The 23753-nt window shown below is 51.6% G+C and overlaps 3 protein-coding genes, 1 long non-coding RNA gene and 1 other non-coding gene across 6 annotated transcripts; 4 read left to right on the forward strand and 1 right to left on the reverse strand.

Moving 5' to 3' along the window:
• Positions 1 to 825: 825 nt before the first annotated feature.
• Positions 826 to 9162, reverse strand: DHCR24 (24-dehydrocholesterol reductase). Its single transcript, XM_042874104.1, has 9 exons — positions 8883 to 9162; positions 8519 to 8674; positions 7999 to 8104; positions 7700 to 7818; positions 7346 to 7609; positions 6454 to 6597; positions 5369 to 5566; positions 4827 to 5005; positions 826 to 3085 (listed from the first exon to the last, which is right to left on the reverse strand). Exons 1-9 carry the CDS (start codon positions 9111 to 9113, stop codon positions 2932 to 2934), a joined length of 1551 nt encoding a protein of 516 aa, XP_042730038.1. The 5' UTR covers positions 9114 to 9162; the 3' UTR covers positions 826 to 2931.
• A 261-nt stretch (positions 9163 to 9423) lies between these two features.
• Positions 9424 to 13499, forward strand: LOC122181369. Its single transcript, XR_006179408.1, has 2 exons — positions 9424 to 9487; positions 10155 to 13499. It is a non-coding gene; the product is annotated as an uncharacterized LOC122181369 (long non-coding RNA).
• Positions 13500 to 14831: 1332 nt separating this feature from the next.
• Positions 14832 to 19597, forward strand: TMEM61 (transmembrane protein 61). 2 transcript variants are annotated; one of them, XM_042873869.1, is made up of 4 exons: positions 14857 to 14886; positions 17171 to 17173; positions 17290 to 17686; positions 19176 to 19597. In XM_042873869.1, exons 3-4 carry the CDS (start codon positions 17340 to 17342, stop codon positions 19468 to 19470), a joined length of 642 nt encoding a protein of 213 aa, XP_042729803.1. In that variant the 5' UTR covers positions 14857 to 14886; positions 17171 to 17173; positions 17290 to 17339; the 3' UTR covers positions 19471 to 19597. The 2 variants fall into 2 exon arrangements, with proteins under 2 accessions (XP_042729802.1, XP_042729803.1); XM_042873868.1 differs by lacking the exon at positions 17171 to 17173 and having other exon boundaries at positions 14832 to 14886.
• A 990-nt stretch (positions 19598 to 20587) lies between these two features.
• BSND (barttin CLCNK type accessory subunit beta) lies at positions 20588 to 22258 on the forward strand. Its single transcript, XM_042874125.1, has 4 exons — positions 20588 to 20973; positions 21252 to 21343; positions 21482 to 21673; positions 21834 to 22258. The coding sequence occupies exons 1-4, from the start codon at positions 20797 to 20799 to the stop codon at positions 22075 to 22077; spliced, it is 705 nt and encodes a 234-aa protein (XP_042730059.1). The 5' UTR covers positions 20588 to 20796; the 3' UTR covers positions 22078 to 22258.
• Positions 22259 to 23123: 865 nt separating this feature from the next.
• On the forward strand, positions 23124 to 23194 carry TRNAG-CCC. The gene has a single exon. It is a non-coding gene; the product is annotated as a tRNA-Gly (tRNA).
• The last annotated feature ends 559 nt before the right edge of the window (positions 23195 to 23753 follow it).

Raw genomic sequence — 23753 nt, forward strand, 5'->3', positions numbered from 1 at the left:
ACCTTTACAAAGGCTCACACCAGTGTTTAGATGGACTGGAATAATTAAATTTAGGTGTAATTACATGTTAGTTGTGGCTGATTAGGTATGCTAATTAATCTGCAATTACCCTTTGGTGGGAGAGATAATTGAACACAGGTAAAACTGTGGTAATTTAAAGAAATAGCGATTATTGTAATAGAAAGGCAAGCAAAGGAAAAGAAGGCCTCTGAAGGGAGCATTGGAAGAAGATGTAAAAGCTGTGACCAAGCTCAGGAGGGCTGGAATACCTCCCTCCAAGCTTACAGAGTTCCTGTAAGGGCACTTCTCAAAGAAACTGAAGATGGGAACGTGAAACTCTTTAGGCTGAAGAGGGCACTGCATCTTCATCCTCTCTTCTGTGGTTGGTCATTCAAACCAGGGAATAGTTTTAACAGCAAGGAGAACTGTGATAGGAGCTACAGCAGTTGATGTGGATAGATAAATTCAAAATGTAGTTTTGCTCTCATGGGCCAGAAAGTCACAGGGAAACAGTGAAGTGAAGGGAAAAATCAGAATAACTGGCATTATGAGGTTCTTAATGAGGCATAATGGAAGGGTAAAGGCTCAGCTATAAGGCATATCATAGGGCAGAGATAAGAGTAGACTCATGGCCTTCAATGGCATTTCCTTCAAAGCTGTTTGCAGAGTTAGACACCTCATTTAACATCACTGCAACGCCTCTGGCCTTTGATCAAGGCAGCAGCTTTTCTCACTAATTGCTGACCACTTGTAACAGTGCAACAGACATGAGAAAGGCTAAACAACACCATTAAAAATAAGGTATCATTTGTTAAAAGATGCCACTTTGAGCGGTACACCAGCTATATTTTTATTTTAAACAGCCCATACAGCCAAAAAATAAGACCAACAGCAATTCTGCTTGTGCGTGTGTGTGACTGGTGTACAGTGACAGTACCAGACCACATCATACCAAGTTTGCTCATAAATTAACGAGTGAAAAATCAAATTCAGTGCATACCCAAAGATCATCAACATGTGAGAGAAACACAGCTTGAGTAAAAGTATTTGCATATTCCTCTAGCTTTTTTAGCACTGCCCCTTAAAAACGGACTCAACCGATCCTTGCTCTGCGCAGATCATCTTGCAAGCACTGGGCTAAATCATAGCTTTGCCACAGGAATAAGGAAACTGCTCACGTGCTGCTTCCCTCGCAGGGGTGGGAAGACAAATTCCCACTCTGAGAATCAGTGCTTGCTTTCCTGTGTGCCACGAGGCCTGGAATGGATCACCGACACAGCCCTACCTCTCACCTGCTCTCATATCTGTACGGGCAGCCCATGGCCTGGGCAGCATTGCATGCACCCTGCAGTGGCTGTGTCTCCCCTTGGCAGGCTGCTCCTGCCACCAGTTCCCTGCGCAGGACTGTAAGGAGCACCTTACTTGCACACCATTTGCCCAGCATGCATCACTGAGAACAGGCCAAGCTTATTCTTGTCACTGTTTTATCATTGGTTTCATCTGGATCGTAAGCATCCATCTATCAATAAATAACATCATTGGTTTAGCACTCATAAAAAAATCACAAAGCTTCTCACTGCAAGCCATTTAAAGTGTTTTCTGTGTTACCCCATAAGTAGCCCTCAAGAAATGACTCTTTCCCCTCAAGCTCAGTAATGTTCAGAGTAACAATCTGCCACATTGCTTGGATGAGACATGGGCTTGGTTTGGAATCACGTCTCTGGCTACAGAGTCAAAACATTCCCACACTTCTACGCTTGACTGCATGAAGTGTGTGACTGTGCTGTGCACCAGAAGAGGGAACTGAACAGTATTTACCATTGATCTCCTCTCCAGGTGACTGAAACAGTCCTTTTTACAAAGCCTATCAATCTAATCCAGGTAAACTGAAAAGCAAAAATGCCTCTTGAGCGAGAACTGAAGCCTGAGCATACCAAGCACCCAAAACAAGGGCTCTTCCTATCCATAGCCACTTGCTCTGGCAAACCTTGTGAAAATAAAGCCTTAACTTGTGAGGGCACGCTTCCTTTTCCTGCTGGCCAGGACAGAAGGGATTCACTGACCATGTTCTCTTCCAACTGAGTGTTTATAAGGCACTAAAATTAAGCAAAAAAATCAAAAACAAAAGGCAAAAATACAAAAGTTCAAATAAACAGACTCACAACAAGCAAAGCCCCAAATTAATAATTGCCTATATGAAATAGCAGCAATTTTTCCAGTAGTTGTACAAAGCCAGAGCGTTGCTATCTGGGGGCACAACCCAACAGAATACTGTTAACCAATAAAGTAACTAAAATCTATACCCACGTAACATTTTATAATCAAAACCAGTACAAATCTGATAGGCACAAGTAAAAAAGCATTTGCTTCACACCTCAGTGCTCAGTTTTGAAATGAGACCAACTGCTGGGGAGTGTGGTTGTGTGTTGATGTGCCACGCAGCTCCGCACAGCCAGAAGGACGTGGTACCATTGCTAAGCTGCCCTACAGCTTACTGACTGGAGGCAAACGATTAATGTGACAATTCATTCAGCTTTGGCACCTCTTTCTGTCACCTCCTTACCATTTTCAGAAGTAATTTTAAATACAGCTCTAGTTTCTAGCTGGCATCACTTCAGTGTCCTCTTTTCCAGTTACTTTTCTTATGCTCGGAGCTAGGTGAGCTCACCTATGTCCAAGACAGGTCCAAGACATACAAGGTAATCAGCACTTCAGATTTCTTAAAAACAATCACTTTGAGTTTTGGAAAACTGCTCTTAAAGCATACTAGGAAATACTAAACATAAGTTTATAAAGCATGAATTCATATCATTTAAATATCAACAAGAATGAGCTTATTTGGAGAGCAATAAAGCTTTTCTTTAGAAAGGATATGCTGACTAGCTATGGTAAATTCATCTTTCCCTGATTGCTTAATTAGGCCGTTCAAGCTCAGTGCCTGGCAGCCTTGCAGATTTTGTCGTACACTTCTGGAAAGGCATCCTTGCAATTCATTTGCTCCCTCAGACTATGGTATAACGAACCATCAAACATATCCCAGAACTCCTCACGGGTCATGTAGCAATCTGCATACAGCATCTGGAAACTGAAATGAAAAATAAAAGGAAGTGAGAGATACAGCATTAATCGTCCCGCAGGGTATGAAGAAGAATTAAGAGGAAAAGGGACAGGGCTAGTTCTGGAGAGCAAATACTCAACAGAAAGAAAACCACCAGGATGCTCATATGGATCATGCTGGGACCCTCAGCCAATAGACAGATGGAGCAACGTGTTCTTCTACTTTTTAAGTTTTCTTTGGATTCCACATTGAGAATAAAACTGGGAAGGTGTGAGCCAACACAATCAGATCAGGTGGAGAATATAAACGTATCGTGTAAGTGAAGCACAGTGTAACAGAATTCCATTCACACAAATAAATGGAATCGTTACTTCATCGAACACAGAATCCTTAGAGTTGGGAGGGACCTCTGAGGGCCATCTAATCCAACTCCCCTGCAATGAACAGGTTCTGAATTGTTGTGTACTCTTCCTTGCTTCCACTCTGTTCTCCCTAAAATGCAGCAAGCATCAGAAAAGAGCAGTAAAATACAGTTACAAAGAACCCTGTTGTGATTATGAAACTCTGAGATGAAGCATTTACACAGTGTTCATTTTTTTCCAGTGACAGGTACAGAAAAGACAGAACGTTGTTGGCAAAAAGATTAAAATTAAAAGCTTAGTTTCAAATTAATTTTAGAAGCTTAACATTAACTTTTGGTTGCTTTGTTCTCTGGCAGATCACATCATAACTAAAAGACTTTTATAATCTCCATAATACCTCAAAGCATACTCACCATTGTTACTCAAACACATGGGATGTAATCACTGTTAGATTGAGAAATATAGAAATGCAGCTAAATGATACTGATGGCATAAAAACACCGCATAGCTGGTTTTTGTTGGGGAGAAACAAGTCTGTAACTGCCTGCCTATTGATGCTACTACGACAAATTAGGCTGTCAGGAGTCAGTGACAGATGGTGGGGATCTATCTCACACCCACTGTGGTCTTGTGTAACCAGAATCAGAGCAACAGAAAGATGACTGCGAAAGCTCCAGCTGTAGGAAAGGCTCCCAGTGCCATGCAGGGAGCAGTCAGGGCTGGCCTCCTGCTGGGAGGACACACGAGCCCAAGGACAGGGCAGAGTCTGTGCCGCTGCAATGGCAGAGAGCCCAGCAGCCCCAAGGGCAGGCAGGGAAGCTGTCCAAACTTTAACAGCCTGTGGGATTCCTGAAGGACCTGTGGCCTGCTGCAGCCAAACAGCACTTGCTCTGCCCCTGCTCTGGATCAGCCTTCAAACAAGCCAGCCTCAATTTGCAAGGTCAGTGGTTACCTCTGGAAGGACTGAGCTACCAGCCTTGACGAGAGCGGTCACTGCGCTGTACTAACGCTGCCTTGGGACAGCAGCTGCTTTACATCCCGCCTGCACGGACCTGCTGAGGTCCTTCTGACTGCATGGAGCAGCTCTGTTGCAGCAGATTCTACTCCCAGAGCAGCACGGAGCTGAAAGGATGCGAGGCAACCTGTTTGGATGCTGCCCAGCTCCCAAACACATCGCACGAACTTCCATCGGTGACCCCACGTATTTGGTTGGTTTTGCAATCAAATCATGATCGTGCAGGCATATTATAAAACTGCAGCATCAAAATTAATAATTAAACTAACTTACAATTATGCTTTGTAAGTTGTTGTAGTATTAAATTGCTGCAGTGCAACATAGGAGTGATGAAACTACACAGATGTAAGTTATATGGCACTGGCATCATCCCAAGGAGTGGGAACCTTACCCATGCACGCTTCTCACAAACTTTTCCATTTGCCTCATGGAAGCCCTGGCTTCAAATTGTTTTGTTTTGGGCTCTCCATAAGCTCCAATATCCACGTAGAGTTCTGTTTCATCCCCTTTGGGGTGGACCATACCAGGATTATTGGGCAATATGAAAGGACATAACCAAAGAGGGTATACCTGCAGAGGCAAGAAAACACTTGGTAAATGATTTTTAACAGAACAATCATTTAAGCAATCTCTTAATAAAGGTGACAAAGAGTTAAGAGAACTTCTTCCCAAGGTGGGATTAAATCTTACACAGCTTTCCCTTTCCAATTCTCTTGCTGCAGTTCTTAGAGCCTCTTTCTAATCACCATAATAGATTGAGATGCTCAGTCAGAACACTTGCAGTGTGCTCCAGGAACAGCAACTCCCCATTAACTACCTCAACACCCAAATGCATGTTTAATCACCTTTTACACAAGCTGAATATTATGTCTTAAAACAAATGGCCACAAATATTGCAACAAGCACTCCATGATTCACTGCACATGTTCTTACATTGAGGTCAACGTGGAAGGTTTGGATGGATTTTTCAAGGCTTTTCATTGGGACCAGCATGTCTTGCACAACATGATGTTGCTCATACAGCTTTCGAATAGCTTCTCCTTGGGTGAGTTTTAACAAAGAGATTTTGGGTGGAACCATCCAGCCAAAGAGGTAGCGGAAAACAGGGTTATTGCCAAAAGGAATGATATCCTTTAAAGAGGAAAGACAAGAAAAATTTGACTTAAGAGTGTGTAATTGAACCAGAAGACAATGCTTGAGAATCCTCAGAGAAATATTAAATGAAATTTTCAATAAATGTAACTGCTGATGCTTTTGCTAAATGCAAATCTGAACTAAGAGAAGTCTGAACTGAATTTTGCTACTGAGCCCTTCCCTAAGCATCTCCTTGTTACCACAGAGGATTTTCCGACTCGTGTAACTCACAATATTTCATCAGCCCTAAATACTTGCAGAAAAATGAAGTTCAGGGAACAGCAGGCTATTATCTCAAAACTGCTGTGAGGAGCTCCTGAGAAGAGAAACTTGCAAAACTCTTGCAAGAACTGACAGGCACAAGATCAGGTCTTAAATGTATTTTAAAGCTGTAAAATTTGAAGTACTTGTTACACAGCAAACTCCTGTTTGCTTACCTTCTCCAGCAGCTGAAATTCAAAATGCAGCAGTAAGAAATTCAGAATGTAGCAATAGGAATCTTTCATAATGTCAAATAAAACTTTTGCATAATTGCACATCAGAAGAAGTAAGTTTATATAATTCAAATTAATGCCATTGCCTTATAATGAGTGTTATGTGCTTAGGCAAGTTTAGAAAGGTTTAGGAAGGTTTAGGAATCCTCAGCCACAATTCCACCTTTGTGTTTTTATCACTGTCTTTAGAAATCACTCAGTAGGCATAAAGGCTTACTGCTTAAATAGGTGCCTAAGTTTTACACTCAGAAAAGCATTCAGCCATCAATTAGGAAGCTGTGATACAATGCCTTAAGTGTTGTCAAGGAAAAGAAGCTACAATGTTCATACACTGGGAAACAGCAGAGCACCTTCCCGTAAATGTTATTTCAAGTTTCAAACTGTTCTTACCTGGAGTTCCCAGAAAATACTGCGTGTGTGTCTGTGGTAATAATGTCTTGAGGGGATGTATTCAATTCCAGTCTTATTGGCTTTCAAATACTTCTCCACGTGCTTGAAGAACCACGGCTTGTAGTAGTTGCCGATTCTGTTTATCTGTAAGACAGAGATTCATTAGCACATCCCAACATAGGTAACAGTAACTACTAGACAGCACTGAGTATGTCCCTGAAGTCCCTTTACAATGGGAAGCGATGTTATTCGCTCTGTGACAGTTCCACTGTCTCAAGAAACCTAGAGAGCCTTCACTTCTCCTTCCTGCCACATGCATGGCATCCACTTATCTTTCCTCTCATTAAGATTTTGTCTAAATAAGGCTTTCCTGTTATGAGCAGCTTAAAAAGCCATGAAGGTGGCAGAGCCGGATTCCTGAAGTTCCTCTCACCCCCTCATTAATCCAAAGCCTCATGAAGGCAGAGGAGAAATATCCACGCTGAGCAGTGCAGTGAACAAGCAGCATATCCCTCCTGTGCACATCTCTGATTGGTCTCACCAATACTGGCTGTCTTTAAGAGCATGCTGGAGAAGGAGTTACTCTGAACAACTGCAATTTGAAACAGCAGTGTTCTGTATATGAAAAAGGATATTTCCTCCTTACACAGTAAATTAAATTATTTGCTATACTAATGGAAATTAATGGGCCGCTTCTCCCTAATTGAAGAGTACAGGCTCTGTTGTCATTACAAAGAGCTGCGGTTTAAAGCATTCTGACAGACAGATGGCACTTTTCATCCCACAGTAAGAGTGTTTTCAATTTTTATGGTCCTAGTTCTATATCGTCATATGGCAGTAAAGTGTCAGTTAAATTTGGGGTACTGCTTTCATTGGGAACAACTTCAGTTACCTTGCTTGGCTCAGCTTCATCAGTCAAGACTCCTGTCATGATGACAGCTTCCTCCAAAGAATACACGAGTCCTTCCACAAAACTGTTCTCCTTTTTCTTAGATTCCTCAGTAAACTTCTCACAAATATTCCTCAGTCCTCGTACAGGCTCATAGTGTAATTTGATGTATTTCTTGGCAGGAATCATTTTTATTTCTGCTGCAACCAGGAAACCCAGAGTACCACAAGACCAAGGCACTGCGTAAAATAGGTCTGAGTTTTCAGTCTGCAAAAAGCACGTCATACGAAATCATCTATCCACACTGACAACTGCCAATGACATAACAAAAAATAGCAAAATAACATTTTGTCTTACTGGTGAACATCTCACAAGGCTTCCATCAGCAAGGACCAGTTCGTAGGCCACGCAGGTATGTTGGAAAAGCCCATAGATATGGGATGAAGACTCAATGCCAGTTCCCATGATCAGACCACCTGATTGAGGGAGCACATAACAGTTCCAATGAAACATACTTCAGAACGGAGGTGATTTTTACCAGAACAAAGTTCAACAGTGTATTTTAGGAAAGGTTCACACAAAACAACGTGCCAGTGCACAAAAGTAAATGAAATGCAGGAAATGAGTCCATTTCTTCTCATCACAACAACCCTTACCTACAGTAAGGTCATCGAGCTCTGGCACCACAGGAATAGTCCATCCCATAGGATTCAGATGTGCAGTCAGCTGGCCCATGGTGACCAAAGGTTCCACGCGAACAACCTACAAAGAGAGAAAACTCAGTCACAAATTAAGTGTTTGGAATGAGTGATGACAAAACGCGGCTAACTGGATCGCACTTCCATCTGTTATCAGAATTCAGAGCCCTGCTTTCCCAAAAGCAGTCCTAAAAATAGTTGTAACTGCTAAGTGATTCCTCCTCTGCCTCAACGTCTTGTTGCTCAGTGCCCAGAGCCATCAATCCTTCTGGTCTTTTAGGCTTCGGCACACAGAGCGAAGTGATTCCATATGCTGGGTTTTTGGATAGAATGATCCAAGCCCACACTGTAAAAACTAAAATTTGGTGGGTTTACTGCTACAGAAATCCTTTGTTCTTGATGGAGCCTAGCTCCACTTCAGCTACAAATATAGTAAAACAAAAGCTGTATATTTCAGTATTATGAGAGGTTGTGCTACCTGTCTCTCACTGTCTACTTCCAGAACATCCATCAGGTTGATCATGATGTTCTTATGGGTCTTCTTGTACTTCCCAACACGCAGTGACACAGTCAGCCAGCCGGGCCGACCGGTACACATGTATCTCCTACCGCCTTCATCCTTCCACTGCCGCACCTGCAAGAGGAAACAACCAAAACTACACCTCAGAAACACCACCACAGGGGCCACGTTAGCACAGAACCGCGGGCCGCCCCGTGTTGGAGGGGACTGTGCAGCCCAGCAGCCCCAACCTCTGCCGAGGGTCTCTCATAGTCTCCCCTTCCCGGACGGGAGAGCCACGAGCAGAAGCCCAGCTCTGTCTCCCAGCTCCCCCCGGTCTCACCTGCTCCTGGATGTGCCGGACGCGCTGTCCGTGCAGCCGCGGAGCGCTGTGCATCCGCCGCACGGCCCACGCGCGGAGCTGGTAGTACACGTCGAAAAGGATGGAGAGAGGCATCAGGAAGAAGCAGACGAAGATCCAACGGTGATGCACCAGCACGGCCTCCAGCCCCCGGTGCCGCACCCACAACAACAGCAGGAGCAGCCCCGCTCCCAGCGACCACACAGCCGACATGGCGACCGCACCGCACCGCACCGCACCGCACCGCACCGCACCGCACCGCCGGACCCCCGCTGCACCGCACCCGCTGCTCGCGCGCTCGCAGCCCGGCCCCGCCTCCCTTCCCTCTAGCTCGCGCCTCATTGGTCGCCGCCGGTCTCCGCCCTGAGGCGAGGGGAGGGGAGAGACCAATCAGAGAGCTGCGGGGAGATCGGACCAGGCGCTGAGAGCGCTGATTGGCTGAGCGAGGTCGGCCCGGCTCTCCCCTCATCGCGGCCGCCGGGGTTGGGGCGGGGGCGGCACCTGGACGAGGGGTGGGTGCGGGGCTGGGGGCTGGGGATCCCCGGGCTGGGCTGAAGGACTGGGGATCCATGCCCCTGGGGACTGAGGTACGGGAGACTTCGTGGTGGGGACTGAAGTGATGGGGATGGGGGCGGGGACAGAAGCATTGGGGTCCCTGTGATCGGGGTTGAGGTGCTGGGATGGGATCTGAGGTATCTTCTGTTGAGGTAACCTTCTGTTGGGGCTGAGATGTTGGGATGAGGTCTGAGGTATTTAGGGCCCTCCAAAGGGACGAGGTGCTGGGATAGAGTCTGAGGTATTGGGGACCCTCTGTTGGGGATGGGGTCTGAGTTAGTTGAGGCCTTCTGTTGGGGATGGGGTATTGGATACCCCTTGGTTGGGTGAGGGTATGGGGCTAGAGCTGAGGTATTGGGATCAGAGCGAGGGTGTGGGGATGGGAACAGGGCCTGAGGTATTAGGGACCCCCCCAGTCAGGGCTCATAGGGGAATGGGTCTTGTCATAGGGCATTGGCAGCTCTGTGGAGAAGCTGCTTTGTGCCCAGGGTCACTCAGTCAAAGGGGATCATGCTGGTGCCTTTAGGCTGGGGGGCAGAACCCTGTCACATGCCTCTCGTGCAGCCTTGTGGTGGTTTTGGTGCCCCACAGAAACTCCAAGATGCTTGCCATCCACTTTGTAGAAAGGAGAAAGAGGCAGACTCTTTCTAGAGCTTGTTCTCTAAAACCCTGATGGAAAATTCCTCCTACTCTCCACAGCGTGACAGCAGACAGACGTACAGCAACGTCCTTGAGGAAAATGAGGCATTTCTGCAGCTAGAGTCCCTCAAGAGGTGCAGTGTTAGAGAGGAGTATGGTGACAGCGGTGTCCTGCAGGCAGCTCCAGGAACGTGCTCACACAGTGCCAGCAGGCGGCCTGAGCCCTGCTCCATCAGCCTCAGGTTGCTGCTCTGGGGGCACAGAGACCCAGTCACAGCATCACTGAGTTCAGAGAGTCCACCAAGGAGATGCTGGCTGGCCCTGTGCCACAGGAATGTGATATGAGGGTATTTCATGAGGACGCCGATGTTGTCACGTCGTGACATGGCATGCTGACATGTCAGAGAGTGCCTCTTCCTCTTTGGAAGCAGGATCTGCACCTTTGACTGCCACAGCAGAGACTCAGGAGTGCTGGACTGGGAAGGATTGCTGCATCACGGTTCAAAGCTCAGTCACACCTTGTAGTCTCCTTCAGGAAACCCAGAGACTCTGCTTTGAACCTGGTTCATTTTTTTTCGTCTCACTGCTCATATCAGAAGACTGCTCTGCAATGTTGCTGCTCTGACGATTGGAAATGTTCTGATTTTCACCCTAACTTTATTCACACCCAGACTGTATTCACTGCACTTGTGCCTAGGCTGTCTGCTAGCTCTTTTCCTTCTTTATTTAAGCTGATGTTATCTGCCTTTGCTTACCAATTTGCCTGCTGGCTGGAATTATGCACAGAAAAGAAGTTTCCCATGCCCTACGTGAGGTTGTTTTAAACTCTCTAAAGGAGCTAAATAATTATTCTTCATCTAAGGGTGACTGAATGCAGGCTTTATAGTATGACAGCATCATTTATTCACAAGGGGATATTTGCACCCTCAGTGTAAAGAATGCTTTGAAACTGTTTTTTTTTTAATTTTTTTTTATTTTATGAAGATCCATTAACAGTGTTTATAACATTTCTCATGCTCTGCTCTTGCTTTTGTAAGGCCCTGCGCAACAAGGAGGGAGCAGGTGAGCTCAAAGACTGCAAGGTGAAACTGCTTGGAAGGAACAGAAATGAATGACTGTTCAGATTGCAGTGGAATCACCTACATGCGTAGTGGTGCCAGGTACAGGAATCTGAGGGGGTGAGGGAAGGGGAGGCAGGTTTATTTAAGGCTGAATTGTTTCAATTTTAGTTACTTTGGGTGCGAGCAAAACTTCATCCAGCAAACAGTGCGGGCTTAACAAAGCATCATTTTCAACTGTGGTGCGAAAAGCTGAGATTAGTCTTCTGTAAGCCTGAAATCCCAGTTCTCCTCAATTAAATTATCGCTTTAAGGGTGCTTAAAAAAGCAGTCTTCTTCCTTCCTGCCATCCCTTCCACCCACTCGTGCTGTTCTGGGCATGCTGTGCAGTACAAATGCTTCTGCTGTCACCATACAACAGGTTGGAGAGCTGATCTAAGTGAGGAATACTTGTAAAATATTCTTGTCCTCCTGCCCTGATCAGCTCTCTGCTGAGTTCGTGCCCCACACATATCTGTGTAGGCTCAGGGCAGGGGCTTCTTAAGCACATGGATCATCTCCTTGGTGAGTGCTCATCAGATTGCCCTGCCAACACCGGCAGCACTTTGTTGGTTTAAAGCTGGACTTAGCAATGGCTGTGCCACAGCTTTTGGACAAAGAATGGAAAGATGAAGCTGTAAAGGTACGTGATGTTGCGCAGAGCATGCGAGCTGCAGACAAAAGTAGGCTGAAAACTTGGGTGTCTGTGAGAAGAGCGATAAGAGGCATTCAGAGCAACCAAAGGAAGGCACTGAGAGAGTGAGAAAGCTCTTCTTTTCGTGCAAGCTCCCTTAGCCCTGGTACTGACTGCCAGAGTGCTGTCGGGTGGCACTGGGATGTCAGAAGGATGGGCAGTAGCACTAGTGATGAAAATTAATCAGGAATTTTGGAAAGGCTGCAAGCCTTCTTTGTCCAGCAAATAGCTGAGTCCATGGTTATGGGGGGGTCAGGAGTCCCACCTGTAAACAGGATGTGATTTCAGAGGGTTTGCCCGTGTTGGTGCTCAAACTGTTACATGAGAAGCTCCCTCTGCTGAGAAACCAAAGCACATTTCAGCGCCTTGAACAAACAGCGTGGAAGGACACAGGCTGCAGCATGGCTCTGTGTGGCACCTGGGGGTTGGCAAGTGTTTGTCCTGATACTGAGGAATACATCCTGTGACTGATGAGAGGTGTTACATTGGAGCTTTAGAGGTTTAAGGAAAAAATACAGGAGGGTTGGGGTTGGGACCCCAGTGATCACCTTTGGACGAAGCAGATGTGGGGTGTGAGATAAAGTCTGGAATATCTGTGGGATGGGGCCCAGCATTCAGAGCCTGTTTGCTGTGTTGGGGAGCAAGGTCAGCACATTCTGCCAAAAAAACGTGCCGAGAGCTGTGGTGTATTCACTAAACCCAGCTTTACAACCACTGGGATTTATAAAAGAATCACTTGTCAAAACAGAGAGCAGGGCTGGGAGAGGAAGGCAGCCCTGCATTCATTGTCACAGGGCCAGTGTCCTCAGCAGCCCCTGCAGTGTGGCTGTGGTGGAGGAGCTGGGTGCTGGAGCAGCTGGGGGCCAGCACTGGGCTTACAGGCTGGGGTAGGGCTGGCTGTGTAGGAGAGGCAGCAGCTGGGCAGTGCTGATGAGCCTTCATGGCCCAACACAGCCACTGTGCAGGGGCAGCAGGCAGAAAAGTGACTGTGCTATCAGAGAGCCACAAAGGCTGGAGAAGATCCCCAAGCCCAACCCATCCTAACATACCCACTGACCACATCCCTCGGTGCCACATCCCACAGCTCTGGAGCACCTCCAGGATGGGGAGTCCAGCTGTGAGTCCTGTGCAGCTGTGCCACTGCATCACCGCTCTTTTGGAGAGGAATGTTTTCCTGCTATCCAACCTGAAGCTTCAGGTGATGGTGGTCCCCATCTCCTTCTATCAGTGAGATCCAGGAGACGCTGACTGTGCTGGGAATCAGAAAGGAGCTGCAGTCCCTGAGAGGCCCCCCATGCAATAAATAGTTTGGAGTAGTGATGTAACACACACGTGTGCCCGTGGCCTCCAGGATGCCCAGGGTGAACTGCTGCAAAGGCAGCTGGGGAGCACACACAACCCATTTGGGGCTGATGTGGTGCTGAGGGCTTGCTGATGTCACCAGAAGCAAATACAGGAGGATGTCTTATTCTGCAGGCCAAATTTTTCTCCTTTTCTCCAGCAAGTCTGCATGTGTGTTTGGCCCCCTGGTACCAGATGTACTCACAGCCCCTTTCCCTCCAAATAAAGCTCAGACTTTTGCTGCCTTGGCCATCGCCATCCTGCTGTCACTCAGTCACCTGTCTGCTTTCATTTATTTCAACATTTTAAGCATTTTATGGCCCCACACCCAGATGATGCAAAGCGCTAAAACTGCAGGCTGTGCTCCAAAAGCATCAAACCTCAGCTCAGTGCAGGATCCAGACCTCAGGGTTTGGTTACCTAGGCCAAGGGAAAATAGAAATGCTGTGTGGAAAACAAAGAAAAGGAAAAAAAAAGTGGAAAAGGGGGAGCTGAAACAAGTGCTCCAAGATGTTGGTTATGTAAAGACTGCACAGCTATAAAAATACCCCATTGTTCCAACCAGAAGAAACTCTATTAGTCTTATCAGGGATAAATGTTGCTCAGTTGCTCGTCCCTTTCAATTGCCTTTGTTGCAGCCCACGCTGTGGTGCAGCCCCCATGGCTGTGAGGCTGAGCAGCAGCTTCGTGAGGCTGTGAGGAGCTGCAGCCCGGGGCTCAGCAGCAGCACAAGTGTGTCCACAAGATGTCTGTGTTGAACGCAGCTGGAGCTCACAGTTTGTGGAGGTGCTCAGCAATCACAGCGTGGTGTGACAGCTGCTGGTGAGATCTGCCTGCACCTGTGGGAACAGGAGCATGCGTTGATCCAGCTGCCACTCACACAGCTCATCCCAAATCTCAGATCAGAACGCCCTCAGCTTGTTTGAAATCCAGCTATGCCCACGGCTGCTGCGCAGCAAGGAGATCCAACTGGAATGAGGGAATGGAGGGCTCCACAAAGAGAGGAGAAGCACAGAAATCACAGAGTGGTGGGGATCCACTTATACACCATAGGGTACCGGTGTGCCAGGAGGATATGCAGTAAGGTTCCAGTGTCTCACCCATGGGGTGCTGATGTCCTACCTGCAGGGTGTTGGTATACCACCTACAGGGCAGTGGGGACCCACACAGAAGTTACTGGTGTCCCCATCTATAGGGTAAGGGGGACCCACGCAGAGGTTCCTGGTGTCCCACCCACAGGATACCAGTATCTCGCTCGTAGGTTCCTGGTACTGGTTCCTAGGGTACTGCAGCCCCAGCCACACAGCAGTGATGTGTGTGTCCCACTGGCTGTGCTTTCCTCATCTCGCAGCCCTCTCCCCACCTCCTGCACCCCAAGGACCCCCGAGGGCTGTACCCTCACCATCCTCAGACACAGCCACAAACCCGGCCCATCGAGCACACCCCCCAGCCAACCCCCGAAGATGAGAATGCCGCTCCCCATCCCCGACCTCCATCCCCCCCTCTCCTAGGAGATCGCGGACCCCGAAGCCCACGATGCAGCTCCCGGGAGCTCCGCGGGGCCCCGCCGCCGCCGCCCGCCCCCCGCCCCGCCCGGCCCCGCCCGCCCCTCGGGCCGAGCTCCGGGAGCCGCCGGGCGGAACGGGGTCGGAGACGGCGGGTGAGTACGGCACGGGGACCGCGGGGATCTTCCCCGGGTTGGGGGGGGGAACGGCGGCTTGTGCCGGAGGAGCCCCGACGTGCTGCGGGGACGGGACGGGCTGTGCGCGCCGCGGGTCCCGCTAGCAGCACGGCGATGGGATGCGGCTGGAAAGTTGGTGAGAGCCGTGCGTCCGGACTGTGCCACCCCCTGATTGCTGACAGCGCAACACCACCAACGCCGACAAATTCAGTCCGAGGCAGAAAGGAATCTTCTTAATTTGGCGCTGACGCATTGGTGCGTCTCCGTTCCTCTTGGCACGTCGGTGCGCTCAAAGTCCTCCATCGTGCGGTGGAAGGATGGGTGGGAGGCGGGTCCTGCTGTCCGAAGGGGTTCGGAGCGCTTCTCGTTTCTCGTTTTTCTGGAAAAGAGTGTTTCTCCGAGCAACGCTCGGTAGTCCCTATGAATCACCATCTGCATAACTTTATATGGGGGCTGCTATTCTCAGCATCTCGCTGGAACTATGTAAACTATTAACCTCTGTGTCTGTTTGGACACGCAACATGCAAATCTTTCTCCCGGCTACGCGTGGTTCAGGGCGGGTCGAGGGAGATGGGGCAGAGCCAAGCGTGCCTCGGATGCTGGAGATGGGAGCTCGGAAAGGGCATCCGGCAGCCTCCCTTGTGGGCGCTGCGCTGGGGGTCCAATGGGTCCAACGGTCCGATGTGCCGACAGCAGCCGGGATGAGGGCTCCTCCGGATGCTTCCTTGTTCTTTTCTAACGTGGTGCGTTCAAAGGGCTTAGAAGGATGCTCGGGGAGAGCCGTGCCAGGTCGAGGGCGGACGGGGAGGTTTTGCCGAGGGGATCGCGGCGGTGGTGACAGCGTGAGCGGCCGCCCCCGCGCTGGGGGAGCGTTCAGCCCCGCGGGTTTTGTCAGGAGAGAAGGGCTCATTCTTGTGCTGTCAATCTGCCACCTCCCAGAAGCTCTCCTCCTCCTCCCCCCGCTCCCAGATACGTGCAACGCGGGGGCTGAAAATCCCCTTCCCCCCGGGTGGGAACTGCAGCATCTCCCAAACCTCCCAGCCCCGAACACGGAGAGAGCACTTTTTCTCCATGTCAGCTCGGTTCCTTTCTGTTCAAAAGGCATCCCCTCATTCTGAGGTGAAGCTCTGACTCATGTCGGGCCCAGATGTGACCTCTGGCTGCCACTGGGTGCCCCTGGCTGCTGCTGGCAGCAATTTGGGCTTGTGGCCGTGGGATGAGAACCGTGCACACCATCTGTGCTCCCTGTCCTGTGGACTTCCCAGCTCTCCTTTCTTCTTGGATTTCTTCATTAGAAGTAGATAAGATCAGACCATTCTTCTTTCACTACAAATTCATTTCACTTTCCATGCAGTGAGCCCATCTGATAAATAGTGGCTCAACATAACCCAGCTCCTCCTGCCCTTGGTTGCACGCACAGTGCAGGACTGGTGGCCCCAGCCCCGTGTCCAGCAGGTTCCTGGCTTTTATTGGAGGTGGGGATGGATTCCCACTCTGACCTGAGCTGTCTGGCACAGGGGAGTAGCTGCTCACATGGCGTCTAAAGACCTGTCCTGGGCAAGCTCATGTAGCCTCCTGGCTGTGTTTCCCTGTTTCACACCAGCATCCCTGTGGCTTGTGGGGGTGTCCTTGGCCATTGCCCCCGAGAAAGCAAGAAGTGGTGCAGCGCCTGGTCCTGGCACGCAGGGTTTTGAGTAGCAGCACCAGGCACCTACTGTCACCATGAGGCTAATTTGTATCTGGCTTCAGATGAGAAAAATGTGCACTGATAATGCTGAGTGATGACATCTGAGATTTGCATCCCCTCCCTGCCTCCTCTAATAAGCCTTGCTTTGATCAGAACCCCAGCTGGCATTCCTCTGAGGTGGGGAGGCAGTCTGCAGCAGACCCCAGAGACAAGAACCATACAATCCCTGGAGCCGCCCCGTAACTCGACTGCCCGTGGTTCTCATTTGGGGTGGGAGTGTTGTGTCATCTCTTTTGCACGTTTATGTGCATTTGAGTGCGTTTAAGTGACCAGTGACATAATCATGGCTTTATATGGGGGCTGTTGATGTCCACACTGGGGTCTGGGAGAAGTTCTTTCCTCAGAGTTGGGGAGGCCCCATCAGTGCCCAGAGCTGCGGTGCCCCATTCCTGGAGGTGCCCACAGCCACGGCTGGGCCCGGGGCAGTTGGAGCTTGGGGCAGCCAGCCTGCAGCTGGGGTGGGACTGTAGGTCCCTTCCAACCTCAGCCATTCTGCTGTTCTTTGATTCTATGTAGGCGGTGGGTATCGAGTAGGAAGAGGACACTGAAGCGCGCAACCCTTGGAAAAGTCCCGGCTCTGGTCCTGGAGGTTTCTTCCACACCTTCGTCCCTCCCACCCCTCTCCTGTGTTGCAGGCCGTGAGCTCCCATGCATTTCCTCTGCCAGCCGTGCTAACGTCCGAAGGATGGTGGCCTCCTCGTTCCGTTACGGCGTCACCATCACCGGGGTCGTGCTGTTGGTGACGGGGACGCTGTGCTTCGCCTGGTGGAGCGACGGGGAGGTGGGCACAGCAGTGGGCAGCGGGGCTCACCTCCTGCCCCCCCGCGAGGCCCAGGCTGTGCCCAGCTCTTCCAACGCGCTGCTGCGCTCCGTCAGCTTCTTCTGCTGCGGCATCGGTGGCATCCTGCTCCTCTTTGGGCTGCTCTGGTCCGTCAAAGCCAACGCCAGCGTGGTGTCACGGCGCTATCAGTACCGCTTCCCCCACGACCTGCAGTACTTCACTGCTGAGCCCCCGGAGAAGTGGAACTGCAGGTGGGTGTGGGTGCTGCTGCGTGCTCAGCTGCTTGAACCCTCTGCTCCTGAGCGGATGCTGTTGTGCGTTAGCATCAACCCGTGCTTCCGTGCACACGCCGGCTGCTCCTGCACTGTGCTCATCCTCCAGCAGCACTTCAGCCCTGCGGGGCATTGGGTGTCTGTGCAGAGCCAGAGAGCAGAGGGCTGCAGTGATTTTCTGGGCAATGGTGTTGGCCAACCCCATCCCCACGCACAGTGTGGGAGCTGTGTGACGTCCTGTGGCTCCTTGGCCAGTGCCACTCATTCTTCGGTGTGCATAGGGAGTGTGCTGCACTGTTTTTGATGGTCTTTAGTGAACGGGATGAATTTATGCTGCTCTATAGAATGACTGGGTTTGTGTTATCTATACCAAAATGGGGTCAAAACTAAAAAAGGAAAAAAAATCAATTATCAGGTTGGCATTAAGTGGGATGGGACTGCAGCACTAAGACGTATTACTGACCCAGGGGGTTGGTCCCTGGCTCTGCAGGGCTTTTGGTGCTCATCCAATTATCTGGGGCTCTGTGAGCTCGTGTGGGGCTCTGGTAGGCTTCACATCAGTGGAGCAGTGTCCCCAGCACGGCGCCCATAGCGATGGAATGGCATCACCTTGACATCACCCTGCCACTGCAGCAGGAGCCATCGCTGAGCATTGGCATCCTGCATGGGGAGGGCAAAGGTTGGGCGGAGGTTTTCCCTGTACACAAGTTGTGTTTGCTCAGCAAAGTGCAGCTGGAAGCAGCAGCAGCAGAGCTGGCACATGGAAGGCCCAGGTGAGCGTGAGGTGGGCTGGGACTGCACTGAACAAGAAAGCCCAGCTCTCACCTGGTTGCTCGTGCAAACCGCCTGCTCAGCTCCCAGCAGCCCCTGTGCTTTAGGGGTGGCTGTGGGGCCCTGGAAGGGGTTTGGTTGTTAAGAGGATGCTCTTCTGCCCACAAGAAGCACTGTGGCACAGAACAGGACTGAGAGGCACCACCTCTACTGCTCTGCAGCCAGACACATGCATGTGGCCCTTGGTGCCAGAGGTGGCACCTTGTGGGGCTGCATCTCCTCTTCCTCAAGGTGAGGTCAGTCAACTCAGAAGGAACAGATGATGGTGTCCATCCTCCTGCACAGCTCCTAGCCCTCCTGGTGCCAGGCAGCAGCTGACACAGTCTCCCCTTGTCTCCAGGTGTGCAAAACCTACCCAAGTACCGCCATTAGCATGCGTGTGTCCCCATGCTCAAGGATGCTCTGGCTGATGGGGCAGTAGGAAGCTCCAGTTGTCAGGGAGCTGGATGATCCCATTGGTGGGCACTGGGATGGTCTGGTTGATGGGCACTGGAATGCTCCCATTGTTGAGCACAGAGATAGTCCAGTTGAGGCCACTGGGAAGATCCAATCAACTGGCATTGAGTTGCTCCCATTGATGGGCCCTGAGATGCTCCCACTGATGGTGTGCACTGCTGGGTGCCTTCTTCCCTCGCAGCTCCTGGGACGCCACTGCCATCCCCACCTACGAAGAAGCCCTGACCTGCAGACCTGCTCATGGCACGTACCTCCACCCCGCAGTGAGCAAGGAGGAGCTGACACCACCGCCATATCATGACTTGGAGGAGGAGGAGGAGGAAGAGGATGAGCGTTGGCAGAGCGGCCGCCGCCGCAGCTCCTCCGACAGCGCCTTGTTCCGCCCCAGCCCCTCATGGTTGGACACCCAGAGCCCTGCTGGGCCACAGGAAACGCCGCCCCCCAGCTACGAGAACATCAGCATTCGGGGTGTCTGACTGAGCCCCGTCCTTCAGCAAGGGGAGAGCACGGGTGGCACGGGGCTGTCCTCCATTCTGAGCAATGCATCTGGGACAATGTTCACAGCTGGCATGTTGGAAGCCTTCGTGTTTTTAATAAAACCACCTCTGGTTGCAAATGTTTGGTGTTTCAGTATGGAAACCCACACTGGCTGCCCTGCCCAACCCACATTGGGTTCTGCCCCAAAGGGGGAAGGAATGACAGCAGTGAGCGATCGCCCATTGTGCCATGATGGAGCACGGCCACCCCCAAGGTCCCACCAGCACTCAGCCACTCCAAGCAGGAGCTGGAAAACACACCTGCAGCAAGGAACATGGTACAGAGCTGGGGGAAAGCAGGCAGATCCCAGCTGGGACTGCAAGCAGGTTGGGAGCAGAGGTCTGGGCTGTGCCAAGGAGAGCGGGGGCAGTGGGCAGTGCAGCACGGTGTGTGCTGCCTCTCTTCTGTGTCTTCCCCTCCACACATCCTCTGCCTCCTCCATGCCCCCCACTCTCACCTGTCTCTCCTGCCTTGCTCCCAACGCTCACTGACTTCCCACGCCTGGCTTCACATTGCTCAGAAATGCTCAGCTGCTCACGCGTGTGCTCAGGGTGTCGGTGTGCATTTGTCATTTCACACAGAGAAGACATCTGGGGTTGCTCAGCCCCCATTTGTGTGCAGTGCAATGGATAAACCCACAGCTGGGGTGGGTGGCTGCATCCCGGGGAGCTCAGCAGTGCCCAGGGAACCCCTGCAGGGCTGCAGGGTGTCTGCAGAGCCACAGCCAAACATACACCTACATACTGATGTACCTCTGCTCCTACACACCAATGTCTCTGTACACCTATACACATGTATACCTATACATCTATGCACCACTGTACCTATATAATATACACATCTATGTAATTTAATACCTGGGGGCTGAGGATTTGCCCAGTGCTGAGTCTGCAACAGCCGACCCCACTCAACAACCCTGTTTCTTATCCCAGGCTATGAAAACACCTGTGGTGGCCCAGTCCCCGTATTGCCAGCATCTTGCTGTTCCTGTCCCATCACCTCGCTGTCCCCATCCCCTCCCTTGTGCCCGCAGGGAAGGTTGGCTGGGCACGTGCCGGGCAGCTTCACTGGAGTGTGAACGCGGGCTGCTGTTTGCATTCATTACAAAGCCATAAAAACTGGCTGGCTCAGCCCTGGGCAGGACCAGCCCCACTCACAGCCGATCCCCAGCCCCCGGCAGGCTCCGCAGTGAGAAACCACTCCTGCCGTCCCCGGAGGTGTGCTCGGCACAGAGCTCCCGGCGTCAGCCCTCCCACTGCCTGCCCATGGCCGAGGAGAAGACGTTTCGCTACGGGTTCATCATGCTGGGCTTCTTCCTGGTGATGACGGGGATGTTCATCATGAGCGTGGAGAAGCCCCAGATCTACGCCACCTTCTGTGCTGGGGGCATCCTGCTCATCGCCGTGGGCATCACGTGGAGCATGTGCCAGTGCTACCCCAGGGTAGGGCACGAGGGATGGGGGCTTTGTCCTGGGGTTGGGGCTCGATGGGATCCAGGTGCTCTGGGGGAGGATTTTGGAAGCTCAGAGTGGGATCTGCAAGGTGTGGGAGCCTGGGAAAGCCTGAGCATGGCTGTGACCCTCCAGTCTCCTTGGCGGAGGGCACGGCAGGGCAGTAGCGTCCCTCCCGTGTTCGTGGCTCTGGCACAGAGGGCTTTTTTCCAGGCAGACTTTTTCTTAAGCAGATGGCAGCCACTGGACTCTGCATTTCTTCCCCCCAGGTGACATTTGTCCCTGTGCAGCCCGAGGCTGAGAAGTTTCCAGACCACAAAGCCACGCTGCTGCCGGAGAAGGGCAACCTGGAGACACTCAGGTAGGTGCTGGGGGGCTCTTAGTGGGTCCCTATGTGCCTCCCACTCCTGGGACACATGTCCTGGCAGCCATGTGGTGTGTGCATCCCCCCGTATCTCCCAGCAGCATGGGGAGCTGCCTGACACCCCGTACCCCACAGCCTGCAGGATCCCTACAGCAGTGCCTACGAGAAGAGCCTGCCCTCCTACGAGCAGGTCCAGACATCAGCACAGCCTCGGCCCCGCAGCTGCTCACAGGCACTGCTGCAGGCAAAGGCAGAGGTGCACCAGGAATCGGGGGGACCCCAAGAACACCTCCAGGAGGCAGCCCCACAGCTGGAGCCTGGCAGCTGGTACGTGGTACACATGGGCATGGGGTCAAATGCATGCTGGGGGGGTTGAACCTCGGTGCCAAATTATTTACCCTGCTGGTATCAGAGCTGGGCGAGCAGCAAGCCCAGGGGAGCATCCTGCTAACCCCACTGTCACTGTCACCCCAATCTGTCCCTGCAGCCCCTCCCAGCCACCCCTGGGCTCTGCACCACTGGTGTCCCTCCTGGAGGACATGGACACGGCCTCGCTGGAGAGCTCTGTGCCCGACAGCCCCTCATCACCCCAAGGCTGCTCTGGACAGGGTGAGCACCCCGGCTCCCCACAAAAAGCCAGCAGGAAGGTGAATGATCTCTACTATGGGCTGGGAGAGGGATCAGACATTCTGCTCGAAGACAGTGACCACCTCTTTGAGCCTGAAAAATGATGTTCCTGAGGGGACTGGTGCTGCATGGAGGGGACACCCGAAGTACAGCCCTGGCACCATGGAAGCACTGGGATGGGCACAGGGAAGCCCAAATGCCAGCGAGAAGGACATGCTGGGAAGCAGCCGGGCTGTGCCAGGCTGTGTAGGTAAGCAGCAGTGCTCCAATCCCATGGGTTGTGTAGGGAGGAGATGTCGGCAGTTTTCCCATTTATCAAAGCCTCCCTGGAATTAAAGCTGGATTCTGAGACTCCCGCAGCTGAGATCTTCCTTGTTTGTGCCCTGGAATGTTCCATTTGTCGATGGACAATGGGGTGCTCCCCACCTCCTGCATAGGGAATGGCTCCTGGGGGTTGGGGGGGGGGGGGTCTGGCAGAGCCCAAAGCCCTGGGCTGTGTGTTGCCAACTTTGGGCACTTGTTTTGAGTCATTTTGCTGGAGGTAACTCTGGCCCATCGGTTTCCTGCAACCCATATACAGTGGACCAAGGATGCTGGCCGCTCCCAGCACAAGAAACATCCCCTCCCGGGACCCTTGTGCCCCCAGCACCCATCCCAGCACTGCCCTGCCCTTCACTCACACCTCTGCAAGGTGACAAGAGCCGGGTGGCAGCTCCACAAACTCAGTGTTTGTGCCACTGGCAGGGCGGGGAGCGCTGAGCTGTTGGCTAAACAGTGCAGCAGCAGCAGCAGGGCTGGGGAGAACTGCCCAGTGTGTGCCCACATCCTTCCTGGAGCCTGGCTGCCACACAGCTCACCTTCAGCCCATGGATCCCGTAGAGCACTTGTCCCATCTCACATGGCAGCGACATTCATAGCATCACAGAACCTTTCAGGCTGGAAAAGAGCTCTGAGATCCCCAAACCCACCCCACCCGTGCCCACTGCCCACATCCCTCAGTGCCTCATCTCCAGGGCTCTGGAATACTTCCAGGGATGGTGACCACTGCATCACTCCCTTCCTGGGTAGATGCTTTTCCTGATATTCAGAGTGAAAACCTCCACCACCCTCTATGCACCTACTGGTGGGGGTCCATCCTGCAGCTCGCACAGCACCAGTGGTGTAGTGGTATCATGCAAGATTCCCATTCTTGCGACCCGGGTTCGATTCCCGGCTGGTGCACAGCCTGCTGCTATTTGTTTCCATAAACCCTTACTGAAACACCACGGCTCTCCTGAGAACAGAATCCTTCGAAGGAAAGGATTCAGTTTAAATGCAGTACTTTTTTTTTTCTTCTTTTTTCTCCTATGAATCAGATCTGTCTTCTGCAAGAGCTCCTCCTCCCCCCACCTTCCCTTATTTATTTTTCGAATTACTACATTACTATGATTATTTTTCCCATTGCCAACCCCCATCTCCCCTCCTCCCGCAGAGCTCTGGGGATGTCCACGCGGATCGCGGTCCCCACAGGGGGTTCCATTTCCCGTTTTCCCCAGAGCCGGGGAGGGGGGGGGGGAGACCCGGGGCAGCGCGGGAGGGAGGTGGGGACAGAAGGGTGAGAGCAGCGCCAGAAAGAGATCTCCGTATTGGCGGCGTGTGACGGCTCAGCGAGGAATGCCCGAATGGGATTAGAGGATTTCACGACACAGGGCCGAACGAAGGCAGCGAGAGGCACGGAGGAGCGGGGGCTCTCGGGGGCATTTGGGTTCGCAAGGGTAAAGGCGGTCATATTTGCTCGCGG

This window comes from Lagopus leucura, unplaced genomic scaffold, assembly GCF_019238085.1.
Source record: "Lagopus leucura isolate 7727_CA_CO unplaced genomic scaffold, USGS_WTPT01 Super-Scaffold_100009, whole genome shotgun sequence".
Classification (NCBI taxonomy): domain Eukaryota; kingdom Metazoa; phylum Chordata; class Aves; order Galliformes; family Phasianidae; genus Lagopus; species Lagopus leucura.

Coding starts and splice junctions, on each gene's coding strand:
- DHCR24 (XM_042874104.1), bottom strand. CDS start 9,113: ATGTCGGCTGTGTGGTCGCTGGGAGCGGGGCTGCTCCTGCTGTTGTTG. Junction 6,598..7,345: donor ATGAAGCTGAGCCAAGCAAG/GTAACTGAAGTT, acceptor TCTGTCTTACAG/ATAAACAGAATCGGCAACTA. Junction 3,086..4,826: donor TTTGTGAGAAGCGTGCATGG/GTAAGGTTCCCA, acceptor TTTTCATTTCAG/TTTCCAGATGCTGTATGCAG.
- TMEM61 (XM_042873868.1), top strand. CDS start 17,340: ATGGTGGCCTCCTCGTTCCGTTACGGCGTCACCATCACCGGGGTCGTG. Junction 17,687..19,175: donor CCGGAGAAGTGGAACTGCAG/GTGGGTGTGGGT, acceptor CTTCCCTCGCAG/CTCCTGGGACGCCACTGCCA.
- BSND (XM_042874125.1), top strand. CDS start 20,797: ATGGCCGAGGAGAAGACGTTTCGCTACGGGTTCATCATGCTGGGCTTC. Junction 20,974..21,251: donor TGTGCCAGTGCTACCCCAGG/GTAGGGCACGAG, acceptor TCTTCCCCCCAG/GTGACATTTGTCCCTGTGCA. Junction 21,674..21,833: donor CAGCTGGAGCCTGGCAGCTG/GTACGTGGTACA, acceptor CTGTCCCTGCAG/CCCCTCCCAGCCACCCCTGG.